This window comes from Tympanuchus pallidicinctus, unplaced genomic scaffold (genome assembly GCF_026119805.1).
Source record: "Tympanuchus pallidicinctus isolate F22 unplaced genomic scaffold, pur_lepc_1.0 scaffold7, whole genome shotgun sequence".
Lineage (NCBI taxonomy): Eukaryota > Metazoa > Chordata > Aves > Galliformes > Phasianidae > Tympanuchus > Tympanuchus pallidicinctus.
Window position 1 is genome coordinate 918,502 of NW_026294791.1, and position 22,120 is coordinate 940,621.

A 22,120-nucleotide genomic window follows, 5' to 3' on the forward strand; every position below is an offset into this window, starting at 1 on the left:
CATCAATCCTGGCAGCTGCTGATCTGCAGCCTTATATCCTTAAATACATTAAAAACCTGATCCACAAGAGCCAACCACTAAGTACTGAGCCACTTTGGAAAGGGGAATGCTTCATAAGTGCAATAAAACAGGCCCTGCTCCTCCGCTTGTAACGCTTATCGGTCACAACTTATCATGGGGAATTATGCTAGAGAAGCCTCTGTTTTATTTATTCACTTCATTAGGAGAAAAGCAAGTGAGGTGGATATCCACCCACACCTGTTGAAAGCATCAGGTAAGAAAACAGAGCACAATGTAGAAAAAAAAGAGTATGTTTTCTAGAATATAGTTGCTAGAATTTAAGCTTCCTTGTTGTTCGTTTACTCATCACAATTCTGTAAGATACTTGTCCTTTTGATCTCTTACCATTTTTACTGATATCAAGTTCTCTGAGATTAACTAAGCTAGCAATGGTGGTTGGCAGACTGGAGAGGTCATTGTCTGGTATGCTCAGCTTGCGTAGCGCCTGGCAGTTGAACAGTTGCTGTAACATAAAAAGATACTTCAGAGTGTTTCAGGAAAAATCAGTTTGGAATCATCTTTATAAATAGAAGCAACAAATATTACAAAACTACAGAAGAATTCAAAGTGCAGAAGTATTTTGAAAGGCCAGAATTTGGGAAGCTGTTCTTAAAGACAGCTCAGCACATCGGCACAGCTTACATGTGGATGAAAGGAACGACCAGAGCAGCTGGTGAGTGGCAGAAATGCCCAAACACCATGGAACTCCCTGCTAAAAGTGCATACTCACTTTAAAAAGAACGAAACCTGCTGTTCCTTCAAGTGAATCTCTTCTCAGAAGACCAAGAGATGATCACGTGAGGGAGGCATGAATAATGCCTGCTCACAAAGCTGAGCCTGAGCTGCAGCCACCAGCCCTGGCACCAGACCTGAAGGGCCTTCTCAATGAGAAACACCCCTCAGAACACTTTGCGTTGGCAGTTTTGCTCTGCACAGCTCCTCTCACAAGGAATGCATTTGTTCATTTTTAGGACCTCTTCTTAAAGCACAGCATTTTGGACAGGACTGAAAAGTAAGGGGACTACCACGCTCCAGGGTTGTTTGCTTTTGTGATTTCCAGCCCCACTGCTGCAGCCCACAGCAATGTGCAGCACAGAGGCCTGGCAGAGCTTTGGCGTGCATACAAACCAAACCATTCCATGCTGTTAGAGCTGCAAAATGCAACCCCAGCACCTTCTCCCAGCTGTTGCACTGAAGCATTACCATAAAAGACAAAGGAAGCATGGAGCTTCCAGCTTGCCCTGCAATACGCTGAGCCGCCTCACCTTGAGCACTGTGTGCAGTTTTGGGTGCCACAGCATACAAAGGACACAGAACTATTAAGGAGTGTCCGAAGGAAGGCTACAAAGAAGAGGTCTAGAGGGGAAGATGTGCTGGGAGCAGCTGAGGCCCCTTGGTTTGCTCAACCCAGAGAAGAGGAGGCTGAGGAGAGGCCCCACGGCAGCCCTGCCACCCCATCGTGGCAGCCTCCAGCTCTCACAGGCCATCCATCACCCTGCACCCACGTACCGCTTCTGCTTCCCTCCCACTCGTGCTGACAGTGCCAAGGTGTGAGGGACAACAACAGGCATTATTCTGCATGTCCCCACTTCCCATGAGGCGATGAAATGCTGTAGGCTATAACTAAGAACTCCTCATACCCATTTTACCAATGCATTAGATTTATCTTTATTAATGTCTCCCAGTACAAGTTAAAACAGATCTTAGTTTATTATTATTTATAGATGACAGTTACTGGGAGGAGTTTTCGTCTCATCTGGGCTTTTCTGATTGGCAGGGATTCCACCTACACCAAAATCAATTCTCTTTTTCATGTCATTGATTCACTTGACTCATGCAAATAGGGTCGTATTTGCAGTGGCAGCTCGTGATAATGAGGGCAAAGGCAAGGAAAAGTCTGGTCTAAAGTCAGGGGGAAATAGAGACTAAGAATTGCAGAATTATACCATAAATCCTGAAAAGAAAAAGAAATATGCTGCACAAAGTTCAAAAATACAACAGGCAGAATGAGTTTGATTTATCTGTGTAAGGCTAAGAAGTGTATTGGTTGCTAGAGAAACAGGTAACACTGGTACATAAGGATGTAACGGAATCTCCATCTGTGCTTTTCTTCATGAGGCTGTAAGATATGGTAAAAGCGTTCTGATGGCAGTAAGCTTTAATGCACCACTGAGTCACTGCGGTACGTAATATTGGTCAATAATAAAAATAGAACACTGACGAAACAGATTTCTTTTTGGAAACAATTATTGGGCTTCACATCTCCAGAGGAAGGAAAGTCCTGCTCACAGGAGCTCGCAGCATGTAATACAAATTAGTGTGAGGAAACACATTGCCATTTTAAGGAGAAATGACTTTATGTCACCTACAGCTAAATTTAAGGAGAGGACAGAGCTCGACACGTGGCAAAAATTATTTGGAGCAGAAAATTAGAGGAAGAAATTATTTGGACTGTTTCCACTTACGGCAATGATTAATAAACTCTTTGGACAAAGAGGTGTAGATGGTATTAAAAAAGCCAACCAATGCTGCCATTTTTCTTCCCATAACTGCGCAAGACCAAGACTGTGTTACATGATGCATTTACCCACACTCAAGGCTGATCATAAGGACCTTTTCAGTACGTTGTATTTGCTTCAAATTATTACTTATGGACAAAGAAATGAAGCAAGAGGTGCAAAAATGGAGCCCTACTCACTTAAATTGCCCCAAAGTATGTATTTATCTGCTGTTTCATTTCACAAATACCATGTATGAATAGATGATACCACAACACAGTGCAGTGCACACCTCAGCTCTGACTGACACTGTCACCTTCATTTGACTTTCATTATTTTGGACCCTTTACCCTCGGCCTTCACATTACGTCCCGATACATTTGCCTTGTACTCAGCACTGCCACTTCTCTAAATACCATGGTGATGCCTACTTTCATGAGGCCAAAGACAAATATATTAATAATTGGTGGCTAATTTAAAACCTATACTTTTTTTTCAGTGTGACTTTTCATACTGAAAAAAGTAGCAAAGTAGCATCATTTAAATATACAAAGTTAACCATATATTTTTATTAAAATAGATGCAGTCCTGAAGGTACTTGCATTCATAGTGAAATGATCTACACCCAAACCCCTTCATATTCATGGGGACAAAAAAATCTCCGGTTCTCCGCTGTCCTTTTTAGGAGGAGAGATAAGGCAGTTCTCTATATCATTTTTTCCATGACACTTGAAGATTGTAGCTACCCTGCCTTATCATCTGTAAATAGCTTCTTGATTGAGTGAGTAATCTTCAGCAACGAGCCTTCATATCTGAATATGGGAACTCCATGTAATGAAACAAGCACGTTTTCTACATTGGGAAATAGAAGTCTCTGTGTTTTGTAAGTCAGGAACATATTGGGAGATGATGAAAAATGGATTACAGTGGAACAATGTTTAATTAAAAGACTTGTAAGCATCTTTCATTATTGTTGAGAAAAATTCAATTAAGGGACGGATTACATTACTTCATGCTTCATTATGTAGCTAGCACCTATTATTAATTGCTTTTTTCCACTACCTTGCCCTCTTTTGTTTCCAGAACATTCAAGTTACACTAACTTTTAATTTCTTACAGTAAATATTAATCAACAGAAGACAAAAGGATCTGTAAAAGAAGTTTTACACAGGAAGGATCACTACAGAAATTGGTTTCAGGGCCTCATTTATGGCTGTACAAATGTCACCCAGCCAGCGCCAGCCTTTCTCCCACAAGGATCAACAGCTCATCCTTACCAAGGGTTTTTTGGTGTTTTTTTTTGTTTTGCTTTGTTTTTTGTGCAACTGATGATCCAAATGCAAGACCTCCTGCCCCACGTGGCCGTGTACTCGCAGTCTCTCAAAGCACCATGCCATATTTATCATTTACCAGCCCACGAGCAAGCCACGTTTCAGAGTTGCAGCACATCTTCAGCGCACATTCAAGAACACGGCTTTGCCAACTGTAACACACACAGAGCACAGGTTACCTTGGGTAGCTCTTCGATTTGATTGGCATCCAGATAAAGCTCCTCTAACGTGCGCTCGAAGTTGAAGACCTCCTTTGGCACCTGCTGCAGGCCGCAGTGAGAGTAATCCAGGACGGAAACGATCTCCTCCTCACCGCGAAAACAGCGGCAGGGCACCAAGCGGCCAATAATCTTCCTTTTGGTTGTCATCTCCAAGCAGGGCACTGAAAGAAATGCGAGACAGTTTTCTGAAAATATCCATGTTTGGGCCTATTTCTTCAGAATCATTACAAATACAGCAGGCCATTCGAGATGTATGTTCTTCTGACAGGTATTGTAATCTGATTCTCCAGATCTTAGCCTGCTCTGCAACAAAGCACTGCTTGCCAGAATGATCACAAAAAGCAATCTCAGCGTCCTGTCTGTTCCCCTACGTGGTGACAGAACAAAACACACCAAGGCCATCCTCCGTTCCTGCTTTCTGAAACAATGAAAACCTGCTATACAAATCCTGCAGGTAGAAAGGAACACATTTTCCAGCTAAAGTGCACTCCATGCTTTCACCCCCTGCTCGGTTCGGGCTGTGAGACAGTGAAGTGAACCAGTCACAGCCGCTTGGACTCCAGTTCTCCCTGGCAAACATGTAGATCCATCACATCTGATTTCCCTGAAACCAACAAACCTCTTCAGCTTTCCACAGTTTTTGTTGGGTGCCCTCATTGTCTTTTTGAGCGCACAAATGAAGAAAAGAACGCATAAACCACCTGATAAGAAAACAACAGAAAGCCATCAGTTTGTTTACCTGTCCTTCCAGCTTCACTTGTGTTATCTCAGGCTGTGGGAACTCAGATAAGGGACTTAGCAGAAATCCCATTAGTTGTACTGCAGCAGAATAAGCTACTGGGAAATCTCCCCATTGCCTGTTCCCCAACTTCTAGACCAGACATTGGTTCTGCTGACCTTCCTTGCACACATCACCCACACACACCTCTCCCTCATGTGAGGGATAATTCACACAAGTCTGTTTTAATATTTTTTAGCAAGATAAGAATGTTTTAAACAACTACTTTTGAAATGAACAAACAGCAAGCAGATTTTATATCTGTCAAGCAGTCTATGTCTCAAAGAGATACCGACATTGTGAAGTTATACTAACCAGGTTATAGATAAATCAGGCTGTTCTGAAATGTATTACCATAAAGCCAACATGAACAAAATCTTTGCCTCCTATTTTGTAAAGCACTTACCAAGTTTTATAACATTTATGGAAAGAATGCACTTAATTAGACCAAGTAAAGCAAAGCACATCAGGAGCCTCTTTCACAGTGAAAAAGCAACCATACATTCATGCAAAATGTCAGTGGAGAGAGAGAGAGTGAGGTTCTGCAAAATATCTTCCAAAAATAGCATGAGCTGTAGAATTTGGTGTCAATCCGTGCTTTCCTTTGTCTTCTCACCCATTTAAAGAAGCTTCCCAAATACAAGAAGCCCAGTAACTGAAGAGAAACAAGTTTCCTCTTGGGCGGCTCCCCACGCGGAGCTGAGAGGATCTGCCTACGAGTGAATATAGATCATTCATGATGCTTCAGGCATTGTTTGTGTGAAAAGTAACATAAGAAAGAAAAAAGGATTTCCTTGGTCTGATAATGCCCTGTGCACAGCTCTCCAGAACTTTTTGTGCTGTTTGTATCATTGATATCCGGGAGGTAAACAAGACTCAAACGTTCTACTGGCACTCAGCAATACCAAGGAGACAGACACACAAATGCTGTCAGAACAAATGCTGGTTGCCATGGTCTCGAGATGCTGAGAGGAGCACAGGGGCAGTGCCCCAGCTGCCCATTGGCTGGCTCTGACTTAAGGGTAGCTTAAAACAGAGACAAAAGTAGTCTTGTAATTTAGTTTGAGCAGATGCCAAAGTTGGAGATCTAACACTGAAGCTGTCTTAATTACAGGCAGCTAATGCAACGAAAGCACTTGCATAACAAAGTCTACATAAAATAGAAGACAGAGATATGGAAATAGATTCATTTTCAAACTAATTTATAACTGAAACTTCGATTTTTATTTAACTTCTAATCCTGTGCTTCCCCTTTTCCCAGTTCTACCTCAGCTGAGTCTTTGCCCATTCCTGCATGATCCAAGCCTTCTCACTCCCCAGCACAATCCATGCACTCAGCCCATTTGGCCGCATGAAGTCTGTATTTCCTCCCAGAAACCATCCCATGAGCTCACGTGAGAACACAAGATCAGAGCAGCTGATGGATGTAAAAGCACTGCTCATGGAATAAGCTTTTCACAAGAAAAATGAAATCAGCTACCAAGATGCACTGCCGCTTTGTATTCAAGCAGAGGAAGCAACATTTGCAACTGCATATTTCAGAGCATGACACAATACAAATAGATGCCCTTGGAATATCAAATTATTTGTAGCTTTTGAAGGCATTTGAAGGTAATGAACAATTGAGCAGTGACATGTACTTCAAAAACTACTCGGAAAAACATCCTTCCCATAGGCATTACAAAGCACTTAGCTTTGCATTATTCTCCTCCACTGTAGGCACATGCATAAAACAAACCTCACATTCCATTTTAATAGAAAGCCAGAACAATCACAGCAGAACAGCTAGAAAATGTACAAATAGAGAGCAGTGAGAGAACAGCACTAAAAATAGCAATTACAACAGCAAAAGCACTGTTAAAGATAGGGGGGATGCTTGTACAAAAGTTCTTCCATTGTCACAGTCCATAAAATGCTCCATAATTTCTTATTCAATAAAAGATTGGTTTTAAAAATTAGAAAGGAAAATTGGGAAGGATAAACAAAAGTAATTTAATTACGCTGTCTTCCCCAAAGGCAGTGATAAGATACAGTTGTCAAGATCACTAAAGTCAATTGTTGAGATTATTTGGTTATTACTTGGATCTGCCCTCTTCAGACACAAACAAACAAACAAACAGAACACTGCTTGGGTAGATCAGCCATCTCTACTCAAGAACAGATGAATGCAGCAGTAAGGAAGGAACTTGACCCTGAACTTAGGCGTGCTGCTAGGGAGGATCAGTGTGCAGTAACACCACTACAGAAACACCTCCTTGCTCCACTTCTGGCAGCACGGCCATGGGAGAGCACGGAGCTGAACATCTTTCAGTGAGAGGGCGTTTTGCACGTGTCTGTGGACTGCTCCTCTATTTACCCTCTGTAATTAAAACTGAAATGAGCAATCATGCTGGAAAAGCCTGCTACACATCCCCTGGGGTTCATACTGTTCTTCGCAATCCATTCAGAAAGCACCAGTAAGGAATTAAAGGACCTGTGATATGATTGAAAGAAGTAAAATTTCATGCCCTGTGGACTAATGGTAATTAAACCATTCATTAATTTGAGTATTATTAATTCCTTCCCTGAACTAATCCCAGTTTTGGTAATTACACTTTTCTTACCTACATTTTATTCCTTCAGATTTCTCACGAAGCCTCCCTTCTGTTCTGAGTTACTTACAGGGAGAGGGCTGCTCCTCGAGAGGGCAAGGAGGGCCGACGGGCTGCCAGCCTGGGGCTGTCAGAGTGCCACTGCTGCTCCAGCACATCGTTGGCACCCGAAGCAATAAGGTCTGTCTTCTTCCTGACGGAGCACCCACGCCTACTGCCCACCCCCACTGAAAGCAGTGAAAGCAGCGTGCTTCTCTTTAGCAGAGCATTAGAGGTCACTGCTGAGAGCAAGCTGTGTGCTACACAGCGAGTACCACGTGCTCCGACAGAGCCCAGTGACACTCAGAAATCAAGAAATGCCACTGAGGCTGTCTGCTCAGTCTCACTGAATTTAGTGGAAGAGGACTAAATTGTCAACAGAATTCACAGCAACCTGGGAAGCCATGACACGTTTGTTCTGCAAGGTGCCAGGAGCACGTGGCCGTTTTCACATGCAAAAGCACTGGGAAGAAATGTAGGTCTTGGGAGCTTCTCTGCAATTCTGATTAAGGAAATGCTTTGACTTTGTAACTAACAATCAAACAACTTCTTTCATAGAATCACAGCATGGCCTGGGTTGCAGAGGAGCACAACGCTCATCAGTTCCAACCCCTGCTGTGCGCAGGTCGCCAACCAGCAGCCCAGGCTGCCCAGAGCCACATCCAGCCTGGCCTTGGATGCCTGCAGGGATGGGGCATCCACAGCCTCCAAAATGTGATGTACAATTACTCAACTCTTCAGAACAATAAAATGAAAAACAAATACTTTCCCCACAAAAGCTCAAAAATGTTATGACCTCCTTCGTAAAAGCTTTTAAAAATACATATCCTCTCTTGAATTAGGTTTAAGAAACTTGGAAAGAGGCACAAACGTAACTGCTACTTATCAGCTCCATGCAAACATCACATTATCATTATCTACAGTTTATTCTCTTTCAAAGCAAATCCCTAAAATAAGAAAAACAGTAGCTTTACGAAAATAATTGGGATAAAAATCTAATCTCTTTCCAGTTAATGTATCTTTTGTGCCATAAAAACATTAATATTGTTACTCAATAATCATGGGAGTTTTCCTCACCTATCCAGAAGACAGAAGTAAATTGCTGCGTGGCCACAGAGCTTTGACTTAAAGATGGAAAATGTGAGTTGACCAACGTGAGGTCTGAGAAGAGCAGAGGCAGCAGTTTGTTCAGAAGACAAATACCTACAGGTTGTTGTTCACCTCGGGAGCCCTTTGCACTGCACTGGGTGCACACACCATCACACAGAGCCAGTTGGCTTTTTGCCCCTCAGAAAACAACTCAAAATTTACTTCAGAATATGGGGAAGAAAAAGTCATCTCTCTCTGAGAACATTTTACCCAACTGGTTTTTCTGCACAAGGTGCAAAATGATACCTTCAATGGGTTTTACTTTTTGTTGATGCTGTTAATGAAAACTAGGAAGCTCTCACTTACTGGGGAAGCAATATGGAGTTATTAAAACCAGCTTCAAATTGCTGCTGCAGAGCCCCTGCCCCATGCACAGGAAAGCCTTTGAAGTCCCCATTAAGAACATACAGTTGTTTGCTTCTGCAAATTAAAACAGCTTTTCATTATTGTTTTCAAAAGCATTGAGGAGATATGAGAAAAAAGAGGCAGCCAAAATGTAAAGAACTCCAGAATTATCCCCTACTACACGAGGATCACCTTGTAGATCTTTCCCAACCTTGGTGTTTCTGTGATTCTGAGTTGTTGGTTTTTTTCCTCAATACAGATTAATGATGAATTTATTTGACTACCATCAAGTTTTTGCTGTAATCCCGTGATGTATTCCTGACCCAGGGAGGCTCAGTGCCCCACACTGTGCAGTCTGAGCCCAAATCCAAACAGAAAGAACAGGCAATGTGTGCTGGAGGACCCATGCTATGTGACATGGCATCAGCCTCGGGGTTACCTGTACGGCTGGCACTTCATTCAGAAAAGCCTGCAAGAAACTGCACAGTCTGATCGATGTGCCAGTGCCAAAGATTTGCTGAGAGACCCCGAGAATAAAGGACAGAAGTGTGAATGCGAGCATTACAAGGCTGAAATCAGCTATAATGGTAACATTTGCCAGAGGGCTCAGAAAATATTAATTATATTCAAAGCTGCAGACAGCTCGCTTCACTGAGCATTTTGTAATACATCCCAGATAAGTGATGATTTTTTGTTCCTTTTCTTTCCCTTATTATCAGCATAATCAACAACATTAATATGCTAATATGTTGGGTCTTTGCAACGAGCCATAATACCAACCTCAGTACTCACAGACACAACTCCTCCACCACCCCCTCGAGCTCCCATAGGGCCAACACACCCAGAGGGCTCCATGGCAGCCCCCAGCGCCATCCCACCCAGGCCCCCCCAGCAGAGGCAGAGCCAGCAGCTCCCCAGCGGGATCCATCTCTAAGTTCATCTCATGACCAGGCTGCAGATTGGGCCCCTCAGCTCCTCTTTCTTTGCCTGATCTCACGTTCTTTTTTAAACCACACCTTGCTGATGGTGGCACCACGTCTCCTTTAAATCCCATAGAGCAACTAGAAGCATTTAGTGTACTTTGTGATTCTAGAGCTGCCAGAGGTGCAGACTGTACTCCTTTGCTGACCTCGGGGAGATGCTGGGGAATTTGGAGTTGGACTCAATGATCATTATGGCTCCCTTCCAACTTCAGATATTCTATGATTCTATTTCCCATTCATTTCCACAGGTCAAAATTTCACGTGACAGTTTCTCTGCAGAAATGGATTTGTTACTGGGACTACGAAGTGGAACAAAGATGAGCATACGGTTGGAACTGAAAAAGAACCCACCCTCATATTTCCTTCAGGCAAAAAACCTTTTCCTTACTAATATTCTCCTAACACTGAACAAACATCCACTCCTATTTTCTCTCCTCTCCTTTAATTAAGTGCTCTGTGTAGGTGATTTACATGGCGTCCATTTTCAATCTGGTTCATTGAAATAATTACGGAACTTCAAAGCACTCCAAGTCCCCTTAATTTCAGTACAACTTTTCATTTATAATAACAGCACTGTGAATAAGTTGGATACCTCAAGCACTGCAGAAAGTTTGTATCTGCACACACAAGCCGTGCTTTCTTCTTCTGGCTTCCAGTGCTTACATACACCGCTCACCTGTCACAGGCAGCCCTGTGGGCACATCCCCACTCTCAAGACTTTGTCCATAACATCATGAGCAGGCAGTTCAGCAAAAGCAAAAACAGTTGGTTTTTGTAGCCTATCCTGTAGTCTGCTCCCCCGAAAAACAGTTTTTGTGTAACTGTACGGAAAACTCCAGTTTTATTCTGTTTGTTTTTATACAAGAACCAACAGAACGTCAGTAATTGCACATTAGTAGCAAGTGTTGAAAATAAATAATTATGCTTTTAGTTGCGAGAAGTTGCAGTCAGCTTGACGGCCCACAGCACAGATCTTTATGGAGGAGAGAATCCCAACAAACTCAGATGAGACCCAGCCGCCCTTAGAAAATGTGCTTTCTTGAACCTGGAAAATTTCCTTTTAAGCTGAGATCTTTGATGTGCTTCAGCTTTATTCTGAAGCAATCCTTTAGCTTAAAGATGATCCGGTGTGAAATTTATTATGAACTGTGCTTTATTTCTTGCCTTATGGAGTAATAAATTTTGCTGCCCATATGAAGGCCAGAACTGCGATCCAAAGGAACAGCACAGAAAACATAATTTACCTGCTAAATACATTAACTAAACAAATGACTATTCAAATATGAGCTGTATAACTTTCATTAAGTTTGGCTTTCTTCCTCACGGAGGAAAGGATCGCACAGAATACCCAATGACTTCCCAGCAGTTTACATCCCAATCCGTCTGCATTATTCGTGACATATTAATCTGCTTAGCAGGAGCTTACTGCAGGAAAACTGTACGCGTTTTGCTGAGCTTGCAGGATGAAAGTTCCAGAGATAATAACCTGCAACTCCAAACTGCAGTTAGAGAAAAAAGTTTTAATTAACAGGGACAGCTCTGGCTCACAGTGAAAGCTGACCTGAGAACCCACACAGAGGGGTGCTGGGCAGGGGCCTCTGCTCCTCCCACAGCACACGGAGGTACCAGCACGGGTCAGCAGACACTGCTGACACCCAACACAGGAGGTTATGTTGATTTTCCATACGCCACAAATGGATGTTATGACGCGTTTCTGAGTTCTACCAACTTTGTCCACCACTGAAGCTCCACCTTCTGTCCCTTGTCACTGCCCAGGAATGCTCCTGCTGTTCCTTACATTCTCATAGGTTTGGTCTCACCTGCAGCCTGTGACCTTGAGGACACGGACCATGCCCAGCTCTGCACCACAATGAAACCTGCTTTTGCACCACCATCCATACTCTTGCCATCCGCAGCCCATGCAGGGCTGGTTGGGTCCCCACCACGCTCACCTTGTACAGGCAGTGTTTGGACTTCACCTCACCATCACTCAGTTCATCTCCTCCACTTTCCAAGTGACTCAGTGCCATAAATGCTGCTTTTTTCTCTCATCTTGCTGCTCTCTCTTCTAGAAACACTTTCTATATTTTACATTAGCAGTTCCCCAAGCTTATTTAGATCTTTAGCCTTTTTTTTCCAGCAGCAGTAACTTCTCACATGCCCATTCTCCCCTTCTGATCTCAGTATGGTTCTTGGCTCCCTCTTCCTCCAAAATCTCAAGCACAGGTCTGACCTCTGAACCCATCCTGGCCTGCATCCCCCAGCTTCTCCTCCCAGTGCCCCAGATCCCTCTATAAGCTCTACCCTAAGGTGCATAACCAGCATTTCCAGCAATCACACTTCCTTTATTGCACAGTTATTCTCTTTTCTAGGAGTTCCTACATAAATGTTCAAATTCTCCAACTTAACTGCACAAACATAAACTGGTTCCCAAACACCGTTCTACCACTGCTCGTTGCAAATAAATGCTCTCCCCCTTCCTTGCTCTCTTCTTTCTACACATCTTAAATTGTGCCACCAAGAAAATGAAACCTTTCATTGCCCATCAGTTCAAGTGTCATTCTTCTATCCTCCTTCGCAGTCGCGGATTCAGATTTTCTTAATTGCTCCCCATTTGTCTCACCATAATCAGTAATGCTGCACATCTGTGCTGTAATATGCTTGCGTGTATGTTCACAAATCGGATTACCAGAACGCAAAAGCTGCCATGCCAAAATGACAGCACAAATGCAATCAAAAAAACCTAATTCTCACAAGTACCCATGAAAATCGGTTACTTGAGTACGAGAATACAATGTGCCATCCGCACAGACATTCGTCTCCCTAAATACCTCGCTGCCTACAAACACCCAACCACATCTCTTCTGGTTTCCAGTGCACAGTAGCTGCCACAGTTCTCACTTGAGTATTTTTAGGCAGAATCAACTAATTAAATCTGCACTGTGCCCTCTCCCCTCAGCATCAATTGCTCCCAGCATTACCCTGGAGCTGTGACGTGGTGAACAAAAATATCCTCAATTAAATACCTGCAGAACTCAGGGCGGTCGCTTAGTCCACCTTCATAGTTTAAAATACATCTGTACTCTAAAAAAAGCTGTTTGTTTCAGGCAGGACTGCGTTACTTAACAGCAGATCTATGGCTCCTTGAGGTGGATTCACAGGATGTATCTGCACAGAGCACTCTGTCCAACCTTGCAGTGTCCAAATCCCAGGGAGGAAGGACACAGAAGTGAGGATACTAAAGGGAGGCGTAACAAGAAGCGTTGCAGAGAAGAAAAGCTGCCAATGCAAAAAAGGTACAGGGCTCCTGCAAGAAGTTAACTACGCCATGGCAAACGTGCATACTTATTTACTGATATTTCACAGGTTATTGAGCACACAGAAAGAATGCTGAAGAAAGGCCACCGCAAGTAAATGGAATTAATCATTCCCTGTTGGTGTTTACTTACTATTTGCTTTCACTTCCCCAAGGAAGATGGTGGGTGGTGTATTCTCCCTTTCAACAGGCCAGGTTTTTACACTTAAATGCGTGTTGTAGTTTTCTGCACTCGTTGTTTAAGTGTTTTGCAGCTCTCAGCTGCCCCACCATCCTGAGCTGAGCTCAGAGAAGCCCCCCAGCCACTCCAAACTGATCTCTCCTGTTATGCGAAGGGAAACCCTTCCCCTACAGTGACCCTCAGAGCAACAGAATCCCTCTCAGCCTAAAACAGTCCCTCTTGAGATGCTGCCAACAAAGCTCAGATTCCTATTTTAGGCACCAGACCACCTGGAAATTCTGGTTGGCCATACAGCTGGGGAAAGGGCCAGTCCACAAAGAGCAATCAGGCACTGGGGTCCCCAGCCCTGGGGTTGTTCCAGAGCCGTGGGGATGTGGGCACAGGGGGGTGGGCTTGGAGGGCTTCTCCAACCTCAGTGGTTCTAGGGTTCTGCGATTCTGCATTTAGGGTTATGCTGGAAAACAAAGATGCCTGGTTTGTTCCATGCTCCTGTAGTACAACCACCACAGTCACTTCAGGCAGTAGGGCAGGCTGTGCTGCGAAAGGTTCCTGTGTAACCACAACAACATTGTGAAACCAAGCTGGAATATTCAGAGGCAGCTATAGACTGTTAGCTACAGACTATTCATTCAATTTCCAGCTTGAGTCTATTCTCTCTACTCTTCCAACAGATGAGTCAATAGCACTCAGCCATTTTTTGGTAATTTTCTTGAAGAACGTCATCACAGCCACTGCTGACTTTGACATCCTGGCAAACCCACATGCTAGCACTATGCCAGGAGGCACAGCTGCTGGCACAAAGAAGCTGTCATCTTGCCCCATCTTCAGCCAGGAGGAAATCCAGGCTCGGGAGGAATCAAGTCCTCCAGGCTCCCCTCCTGGGCAGTGCCAGAGGGAACCCACCTTTGTGTGCAATGTATTTCACCCCAACGCGTGGGAATAACAACCCAGGCTGTTCAAAGCAGGGTATTGGGATAATCCTGCATTTCTGAGGGCTTCCATCAGCAGAGGGCTCTAGAACTACACTCCTTTAGGTATCGTATACCCTCCCATGATTAATCTGTCCCAGTTTTTTTTTAGTCAATTAACATGCTGTTCTTATGCTACAAATGTTCTCTAAAAAAATTCTCACAGCTGAGCTGTCAAACTCTGAAATTCAGTACATTGGAATGTCAGGTTTTTACAAACTCCAGGACTTTGTTAAAGTATAATCAGAACTTTAATACCCAATTATGCAACCTTAGCAATAACATTCTGAAGAGAATTTCATTACTTTGACCGTGATCTGGGAGCATCAACCAGACCTGTACCAAGTTGTTCCACTCAAAAATACACGGGCTTCATTCTTAATGGAGGGGTTCATCAGATTTCATCTAAAATTGCAGGTTTGAACATATCAACGCTGGAAGATTCAAGCATTTGGGCACATTTCAGCAACAATGAACGTCTTTGTTTTTCGCTTAGCTTCTCCCCTTGTTTTGTCTGGTGGTCACAGCTCAGTTGCTAACTGCTCACTTACAAAACACAAGGTCCTCTCTGCCTCAGCTCAGTTAGGTTAGCAGTGTTCTTTGAGGGCTAAGATATCATCCCTGAGCAGGCACAGGGAATGCGAGAAGTCCAAAGACATTTCTCATAGCCTGAAACAAGAGTTTAAGGAAAAAAACCAACACTGACGAAGCACTAAGCAAAATGTTGGCATCCACCCACCTCCCAAAGTAAGTCTTAGCTGTACAAGAAGCGATAGCCTTTTGACAGTAATTTATAAACAGGCACACAGCCCCCATTGTACAATCTGCTCCAGCGACAGTAAATCTAGAAAGGAGCAGAAACATGACCTAGAGGCAAGACGTTGTAAGATAAAGAGAAGCGAAACATGGAATTTGTCATCCCCAATTGAATTAGCAACACTAAGATATTTTAATAGGCATGCCTCCAACTATCAGAATCGTTTGGACAACCACAACCTGTGACAAAAAGCCCTCTGAAGCAGGTACTATGCTAACACCAATCAGAACTGAAACATCCCCAGATCAGACTGAACAACAGCTATGCCATGAAGTTCATACCACTACTTGTAGGCCTGTTAAAGCACACTCCTTTCCCACGTTCAGTCTCTATGTGGCTTACCTTCAAGTGACTCAGAAAGCAATGGAAAAGGGCTGCTGGACATGGATACCCACATAGAAAAAAAATCTCTACTAAGCATACACAGAACGATGCACCTCATAGACCTCAGTGTTGGTTGATCACCAAACACCACCACACATAAAGAAATTGAAGATCACACGTTCACTAATTTACTAAATGTACTCTTTAACTCAGAGGCGATTCTGCTAAGATCAATCAAGTACATTTGCACATTTTTTCACTGAATTCCATAATGCTAAAATAAAAAACATTCATCCCCTCAATAGCCTTAGAAAAAAAAAAAAAAGGCAAAATTCATCTTCTTGAGGCTCGGCTTCAAAGAAACAAAGCAATTTTCATAATAATCCAGGTATCTGTTCCTATCTATTGACTGGTAAGCAAAGTTATCTTTTAACTACTGCCACAAGACATAGGGGAACACCAACAGAGCTGGTATTGTTTGTGGGTTGAGTGGCTGTGCCCGCAAAGAACAGCATTTAAATGTAATTGCTGCAAGGTCTTTCAGTATACTCACTGTTTTCCAACTCTCAGCTGTACTGGTTATGACAGTTTCACACAGTGTTGTCATGCAAGAGAGGGACTTGCAGAAAGCTCTTCTGCAGCAGACATGGCACAAGCCAGCAAAAAATACTGAGGAGCACTTCCCAGGCTTCAGCTTCAGCGCCAGCTTCTCAGCCTCTCGAGAGGTTCACCGATGTGATGGCGTGTAACTGCAGGGAGAAAGCATGGAGCAAGAATATAAATCTGCTGAAATTGACAGGTGCTAGTTGTAAAAAAATGGTACATGGAGTTGAAAATGAGGACAGACAGTTGAAAAAGATCCAGACAGTGCCCATTATTTTAGTGCAAGAGAAAGTAAGAGAGTTTGGAGTGGGACATGAGAGCGTCTGGACACTTGTGAACAATCAGCAGCAGTCAAGATGATTAGAGAGAGGAGAGGCAGGAACCGCTAATGGCAGTAGGGAGCAGGAACAGAAGCTGAGCGTGTGGCTGAGGGAAAGGATTGAGTCAACACAGCAGAAAGAGCAAATTGTAAATTGCAAAGGGATGCAGTGATGGCTTCGCTGACAAACCACGGCGCTTTGAACTCATAGCAAGTGCCACGGACCTTTCTGTCTCTATAGAGGTGATTACAGTTTTGCTGGGTCAAGTGACATATGGATCAGGACTGCCCACAGTACAGTGCTGTAAGTGCCACTGAACCGCATCAGAAACTGAACATGAACATCTGAATCTCAGCCTGAATGAGGGAAAAAAACATTTGGAACAGCTTGGAATGCATCCCATTTCTCCCTCCCACCAAGGAAAACAGATGGTATCAGAAAGATGAACAACATCCTAACAATCTCTATGCTCCTGTTCCTAAAGAATAAAAACAGAGAGGCTGAGGAGCCCAGGATGGGAAGCAGCAGTGCTGGTGCACTGTGACCCCCTGCTCTGGATTAAAACCACATCTTTAATTTCTTACCCAAACTCTTCTTCCCAAACTCCAGTCAGCAGGTTTCTCCCTTCTAGCAAATCCTACTAAAGCATTCTGCAAAATACAAATAACCTTTTCTAAGATTCAGACTACTGTTAATAACTGTAACTATAACTTAAAAATTATTCAAAGGCTGTTTATGCCAACTCATTCTTTTGCCAAGATGCTCTTTGTAGGTATGAACTTGTTAGAATAGACACAGGACATTCAGAAGAAGCAACAGAAGCTGATAAAGACATTGAAAACATTCATCCCTGTGGCATCTTTTCTCGATATCTGTCTATCTGAGGTATAAATTCAATATTCTAAAACACAGTTATTCACACAATTTTTCTTTTGCCTTAATAAAAACATAAATACAGCTATAAAGAAAGCGATGCACGAAATGGCTTCTCTATCACCAAAATGCAGTTGTATATCTCATAGGAGCAGTGTGGTCTAGTGGGAGGTGTCCCTGTCTATAGCAGGGGGCTGGAACTGGATGATCTCAGCCCAGACAATTCTATGATTCTGTGATCCGAGGGCTCACCTGGCCTAGGACATGTGCTTATGGTGTCCTGTAGAATACTAAATATACACACAATATTCCTAAGTGTGCCTGTTGCCTGTTCAATGCCAGAAAACTCCCCATATTTAACATCTATAAAATTCAGTCCCTCCTTACATTCTGCAATTCCCTGCTTTGTTATGCACGACTTCCAGCCTGCTCACTGACTGTGTAAGATGGCAGCATTTTGGAATTCAGACTGTTAGCTACTGGCAGCTGCCAAAATCCAGCCAGAGCTGCTTTTAATTTAAAACTTCTTCGATGTTAAAAATCTGAACACATAAAATATTCTCGTTAAGAAGGTTGATATTCTACAGTTTAAGAAGTTTCATTAAGAACATATGAGGCTGAGATCTGTGCCTCCTCAACATACTCAATAACATCCTCAGCACCAAATTACTTCATCTTCCCTGAATGTACTCAGATGTACTTCTGCTCTGTTCTCAGCATAGCCATTTATGTTTATCAGTTGAGAGATGTTTTGATGACAGCTATTAAGTTAGCCCTGTTTAAATAACCTGAAAAGTTGTCAGAATCTTCTAATTAAAGTCCTGCTCCCTTTTGCTCAAAGTAATCTCTAACACACTTAATCCATTTGTTTCACTCTTATCAAATCAGACACAGATCACTAACTAGTTCTGTTTCCAGGCTGAAACCAAGTCCTGCGACGAAGCAGGGGACCAATGATAACAGCAAGTCTCTCTTATTCTCTCTCTCTCATATATTGATCACATCCAGCTCTCAGCATTCAGTGCATCAAAGCACCAGCTCCAATTAAGTCCCGTAGGTTACTTCAAATTGGCATGCATAAATGAAAGAGCAAGTATAACTGCGTTCAGTAAATTCTACCAAAGAGACGTTTCTGTTCATACACTGGGCTGATTTCTTTATCGTAAAATATTAGAAGGTCTTTTTTTAGCTAGAGATATCTATAAAACTAACAGAAGTGACAGGAGAGTGCTTGCACCTGTGACTTCAATCTGTGATAAAAATGGAGACAAGGAAATGGCGGCGTCCCTCGCCCCGCGTCCCCATGCTCAAACGCTGCAGAAAGCAGCGCACCTGCCCTGCCCCTCGTGGGACACTGAGCTCTCACACAAATGGAGCCAGTCAAAAACCATGGAGCTCTGTCCCTGTCCCAAAAGCATTGCAATCTCATTTCGTGGCACAAGCAAGCAAAGAGACAAAACCCAAATAGCAGGGCTGGGGACACGAGGTTACACACGGGTACGCCTTCTTCCATTAGCTGAAGTCTACAGCCCAGTCTCTATCCACTTAGATAGATATTATCACTTAGTAATTTTAACCAGAAAAGTACCATGTGATTTACTATTTACTGTATTACTGAAAGGGGTTTTATGGAAACAGGATGTTATGAAAACAGTCTTATAGCCCAACACGTAGATCACGTTCTGCGTACCACAGGTGACTCTACATCAGTGAAGGCCAGGGAATGCCCTGAAGGAGATCTTCTGTGCACGCACACGTCAGAGAGGTCTGCAGAGCTTGAACGCTCCCCGGGACCAGGCTGCAAGGTGCTGACCTCACCTTTTGTGAACATTCATTTCTTACACACCAAACCACAACAACGCGATTTCATTTTGTCACTTTCTATGACAGAAAAAAGATATTCTTTAGCAGACAAAGAACCTGCCTTCTAGATCTAGAAGATGATTATCACAGATGTCAGTCCAATGGAAAAGGAAGCCCGTGCTGCTTTAGAACAAGCTGTTGCTTGAAATTTTCTCCAGTTACATTTTTCCTGTCAGGGAATTTTCCTAAAAAGAACCATCAGCTTACAGATGCATCTGAAATTCAGAAGCTTGTTGAGAGATCTTCTGAAACATGGTGTAAGGAATGTGCTATGGCTCCCAAATTTCTCATGAAGAAAACAATTCCCAGTATTGGAGCCATTCTTTGAGCCTTATGGGCCCCCTCCAACTTGGGACACTCTATTATTTTAACCATTCTACACACGTTGACAGCAGCTAAATTTGAACCTACAGTGCTGGGATCTTCTAAGCCTGCTGCATTTCTTCCCAAGCGGCCCATCCGCATGCAAAGTGTTACGAGTGGAGCTGAATCTAGAAGGAATGCACCAGTCTGGCACCGAGTGTCACCCCAGAAGTTCACGATGTTAAACAAAGATAACAGAGGAGGCAAACAGAGGATGTTCACTTCCTCCTCTCCTCCACTCCCAAAACATTCCATCAGTCAATAAAACATTTAAATCAGCCAAACTCCTCCACCTAAGTGTACAGTATTGCCCTTTCCAAACAGAAATGTCAGACTCCGCAATGACTAAAGATGACTCACAACCAAAATCTCAGCTCTTAACACTCAGATGAAATCAAGGTTTGGATTTTGCAAGTAAACATTTCCCCTCAGAAGTACATAAACACATACTTTTGACTGTACTTCACTGTAAATCACGGGGGTCCAACCTGTTGGCTCACCTGGGCCGCGTTCAGTGAAGTGGAATTGTGTTGGGCTGCATATAAAGTGCATTATATTGTTTACATACAGAAGTGACAGGCAAATTCCCGGTGTAAAGACGCACAGAAACTCCCTTGTCTTCAAAGAAACACGAGAGACAAGCTGCACAAAACCCAAGTGTTTCTTTCATAAGGAAAGAGTCAAAGACAAAGCTGCCCACCACTGCTTTCTGGTTAAACACGATTGATCTTTTACTGCTATGATAGAACAAAAAGCAAGTCTGAAATTAATTCCAGCACTGGTGTTAAGGATGCTCAGCACATTACAGGAAATGTTGGCGTTCAGGTATCTGCATTCCCATACAGAACAAAAGTAATGCATATGACATTGTGCTCAAAAAATTCAGAGATAGCATTAATTAACATCTCTGATGCCATTAATCTTCACAGTCAGCACGCAGAACATTAGATTTATTCCCATTCAAAACCTCTTGTTCGACTTCGTGAAGACATTGTGCGAGGCCACTGCTGCAAAATGGATTTCCAAAGTTCCAACTTGAGAACCAAATCCTTGTATGAAAATGCCTTCAGCACATTCCATGTGACTTCCTGCTGTATCCACCGTAACGGTGCGCCTTATCATTATCAGTCATGTAGAAAAATGAAATACTCAGTGAACTAATTAGAGGAGCAGCTGTTTTCAACACCCATGTGTTAGACTGCGATAACATTTCTAGAGGACTGAAAATAGCTGCTCCTCCATTCACTCACAAGGTCTCCAATATTTCCTGATGCAAACCGCCGAGATGTTTCATTGCAACACAAACAGAAGAAATCTGGACCAAGGAAATGAGGCACGTGGTATTGATTTGTAGTGGATTAAAGTTAAAATAAAGTGAAACAAAGACAATATTTTGACTTTCGTGTACATAAACATCCATATGTTGCGTCAAATAATCTCAAATGACAGCAAATGTTATTTTGAACTTTCAGTGACAAGAAATCAAGTAATTGAAGCAGAAATTAAAGCATCTCAAAGCTTTTTTTTTTAATTAAATTCTGACATTTTGTGAATCATTTAGGTGAAATGCTCGCACTTGAGAATTCGCTGCTCAACTGCAAGTTTTGACAGCTCCAGGAATTTTCTCAAAAGCGTGCGTGTAACTCTGCTCCCCTGGTGAGGAGGGATGGAAGCACTGCCAGCAGCTCGAGTGGCTCTGATTAATTCACTCTCACGTGGTGGAAATGCTCTCCCTAATGCTTCAGGAGATGGAGTTGGGGCACGTTGATCTAAAGGCAGAGCACTGACATCAGTTTTTCCAGAAACACACACGAGTATTTTTAAACAGTCCCGACTGACAGCCTTCATAACCCTGAGCATCTGCACATTAATTCCTGCGATGACAAATCCTTCTCCTAGCAAGACTCTCCCGTGTCTCTACGACAGCAAAATGAAGCAGCTGGAACCTACCAGATCTCCTTAGCAGAACTGAGAAACTCAGCACGACGTACCCAAGGATGAGGTCCTCTGCCCTTACTGCTTAATTTGTTACTTCACTATGGGGACGAACAACGCAAATGGTTTGGTGATAATGGCACGTTCACTATGGATTTCCCCAACAGTGATTACCCAGACTGCTAGCAGTGCTAAAAGCCACTGCTGAAACACAATTCCAAATACTCCAGCTTTGAGAAAAGCAACGAATACCAACTTTCCAGCTCTCCAGCACAGATAGTACAGTTCTGTGATGTTGGCCTCTTCATGTGTCGCACGAGATGCAGGCAGTGCTCCTTGGAGAGAGTGGCTTGTGCAGAAAACATCCCAAAATCACCTAGCCAGATAATGCCATTATTTAAAAGGCATTACTAATATCATGGAGACAGATAATCTACATGAATCCACATGAGAGATATAATTGGAATCCCTGACCAGTCGCCTACAACTTAAATAACACAGATCTATTTTCTAAAGGAACACTGCCCTGTGTTTTTGGATGCTCAGAGAAGTGACAGTTAGA

The 22,120-nt window shown here is 43.0% G+C and overlaps 1 protein-coding gene across 10 annotated transcripts in view; it reads right to left on the bottom strand.

Moving 5' to 3' along the window:
* The window catches only part of LRRC7 (leucine rich repeat containing 7), a 185,278-nt gene that overhangs the window by 68,386 nt on the left and 94,772 nt on the right, over window positions 1-22,120 (bottom strand). For all 10 annotated transcript variants that reach the window (XM_052666829.1, XM_052666830.1, XM_052666837.1 and 7 more), the window contains 3 exons: window positions 16,155-16,350; window positions 4,069-4,271; window positions 406-523 (listed from right to left, as the gene is read on the bottom strand). In XM_052666829.1, the coding sequence (XP_052522789.1) occupies window positions 406-523; window positions 4,069-4,271; window position 16,155 (322 nt within the window). In that variant the 5' untranslated portion in view covers window positions 16,156-16,350. The remainder of the gene's footprint in view (window positions 1-405; window positions 524-4,068; window positions 4,272-16,154; window positions 16,351-22,120) is intronic.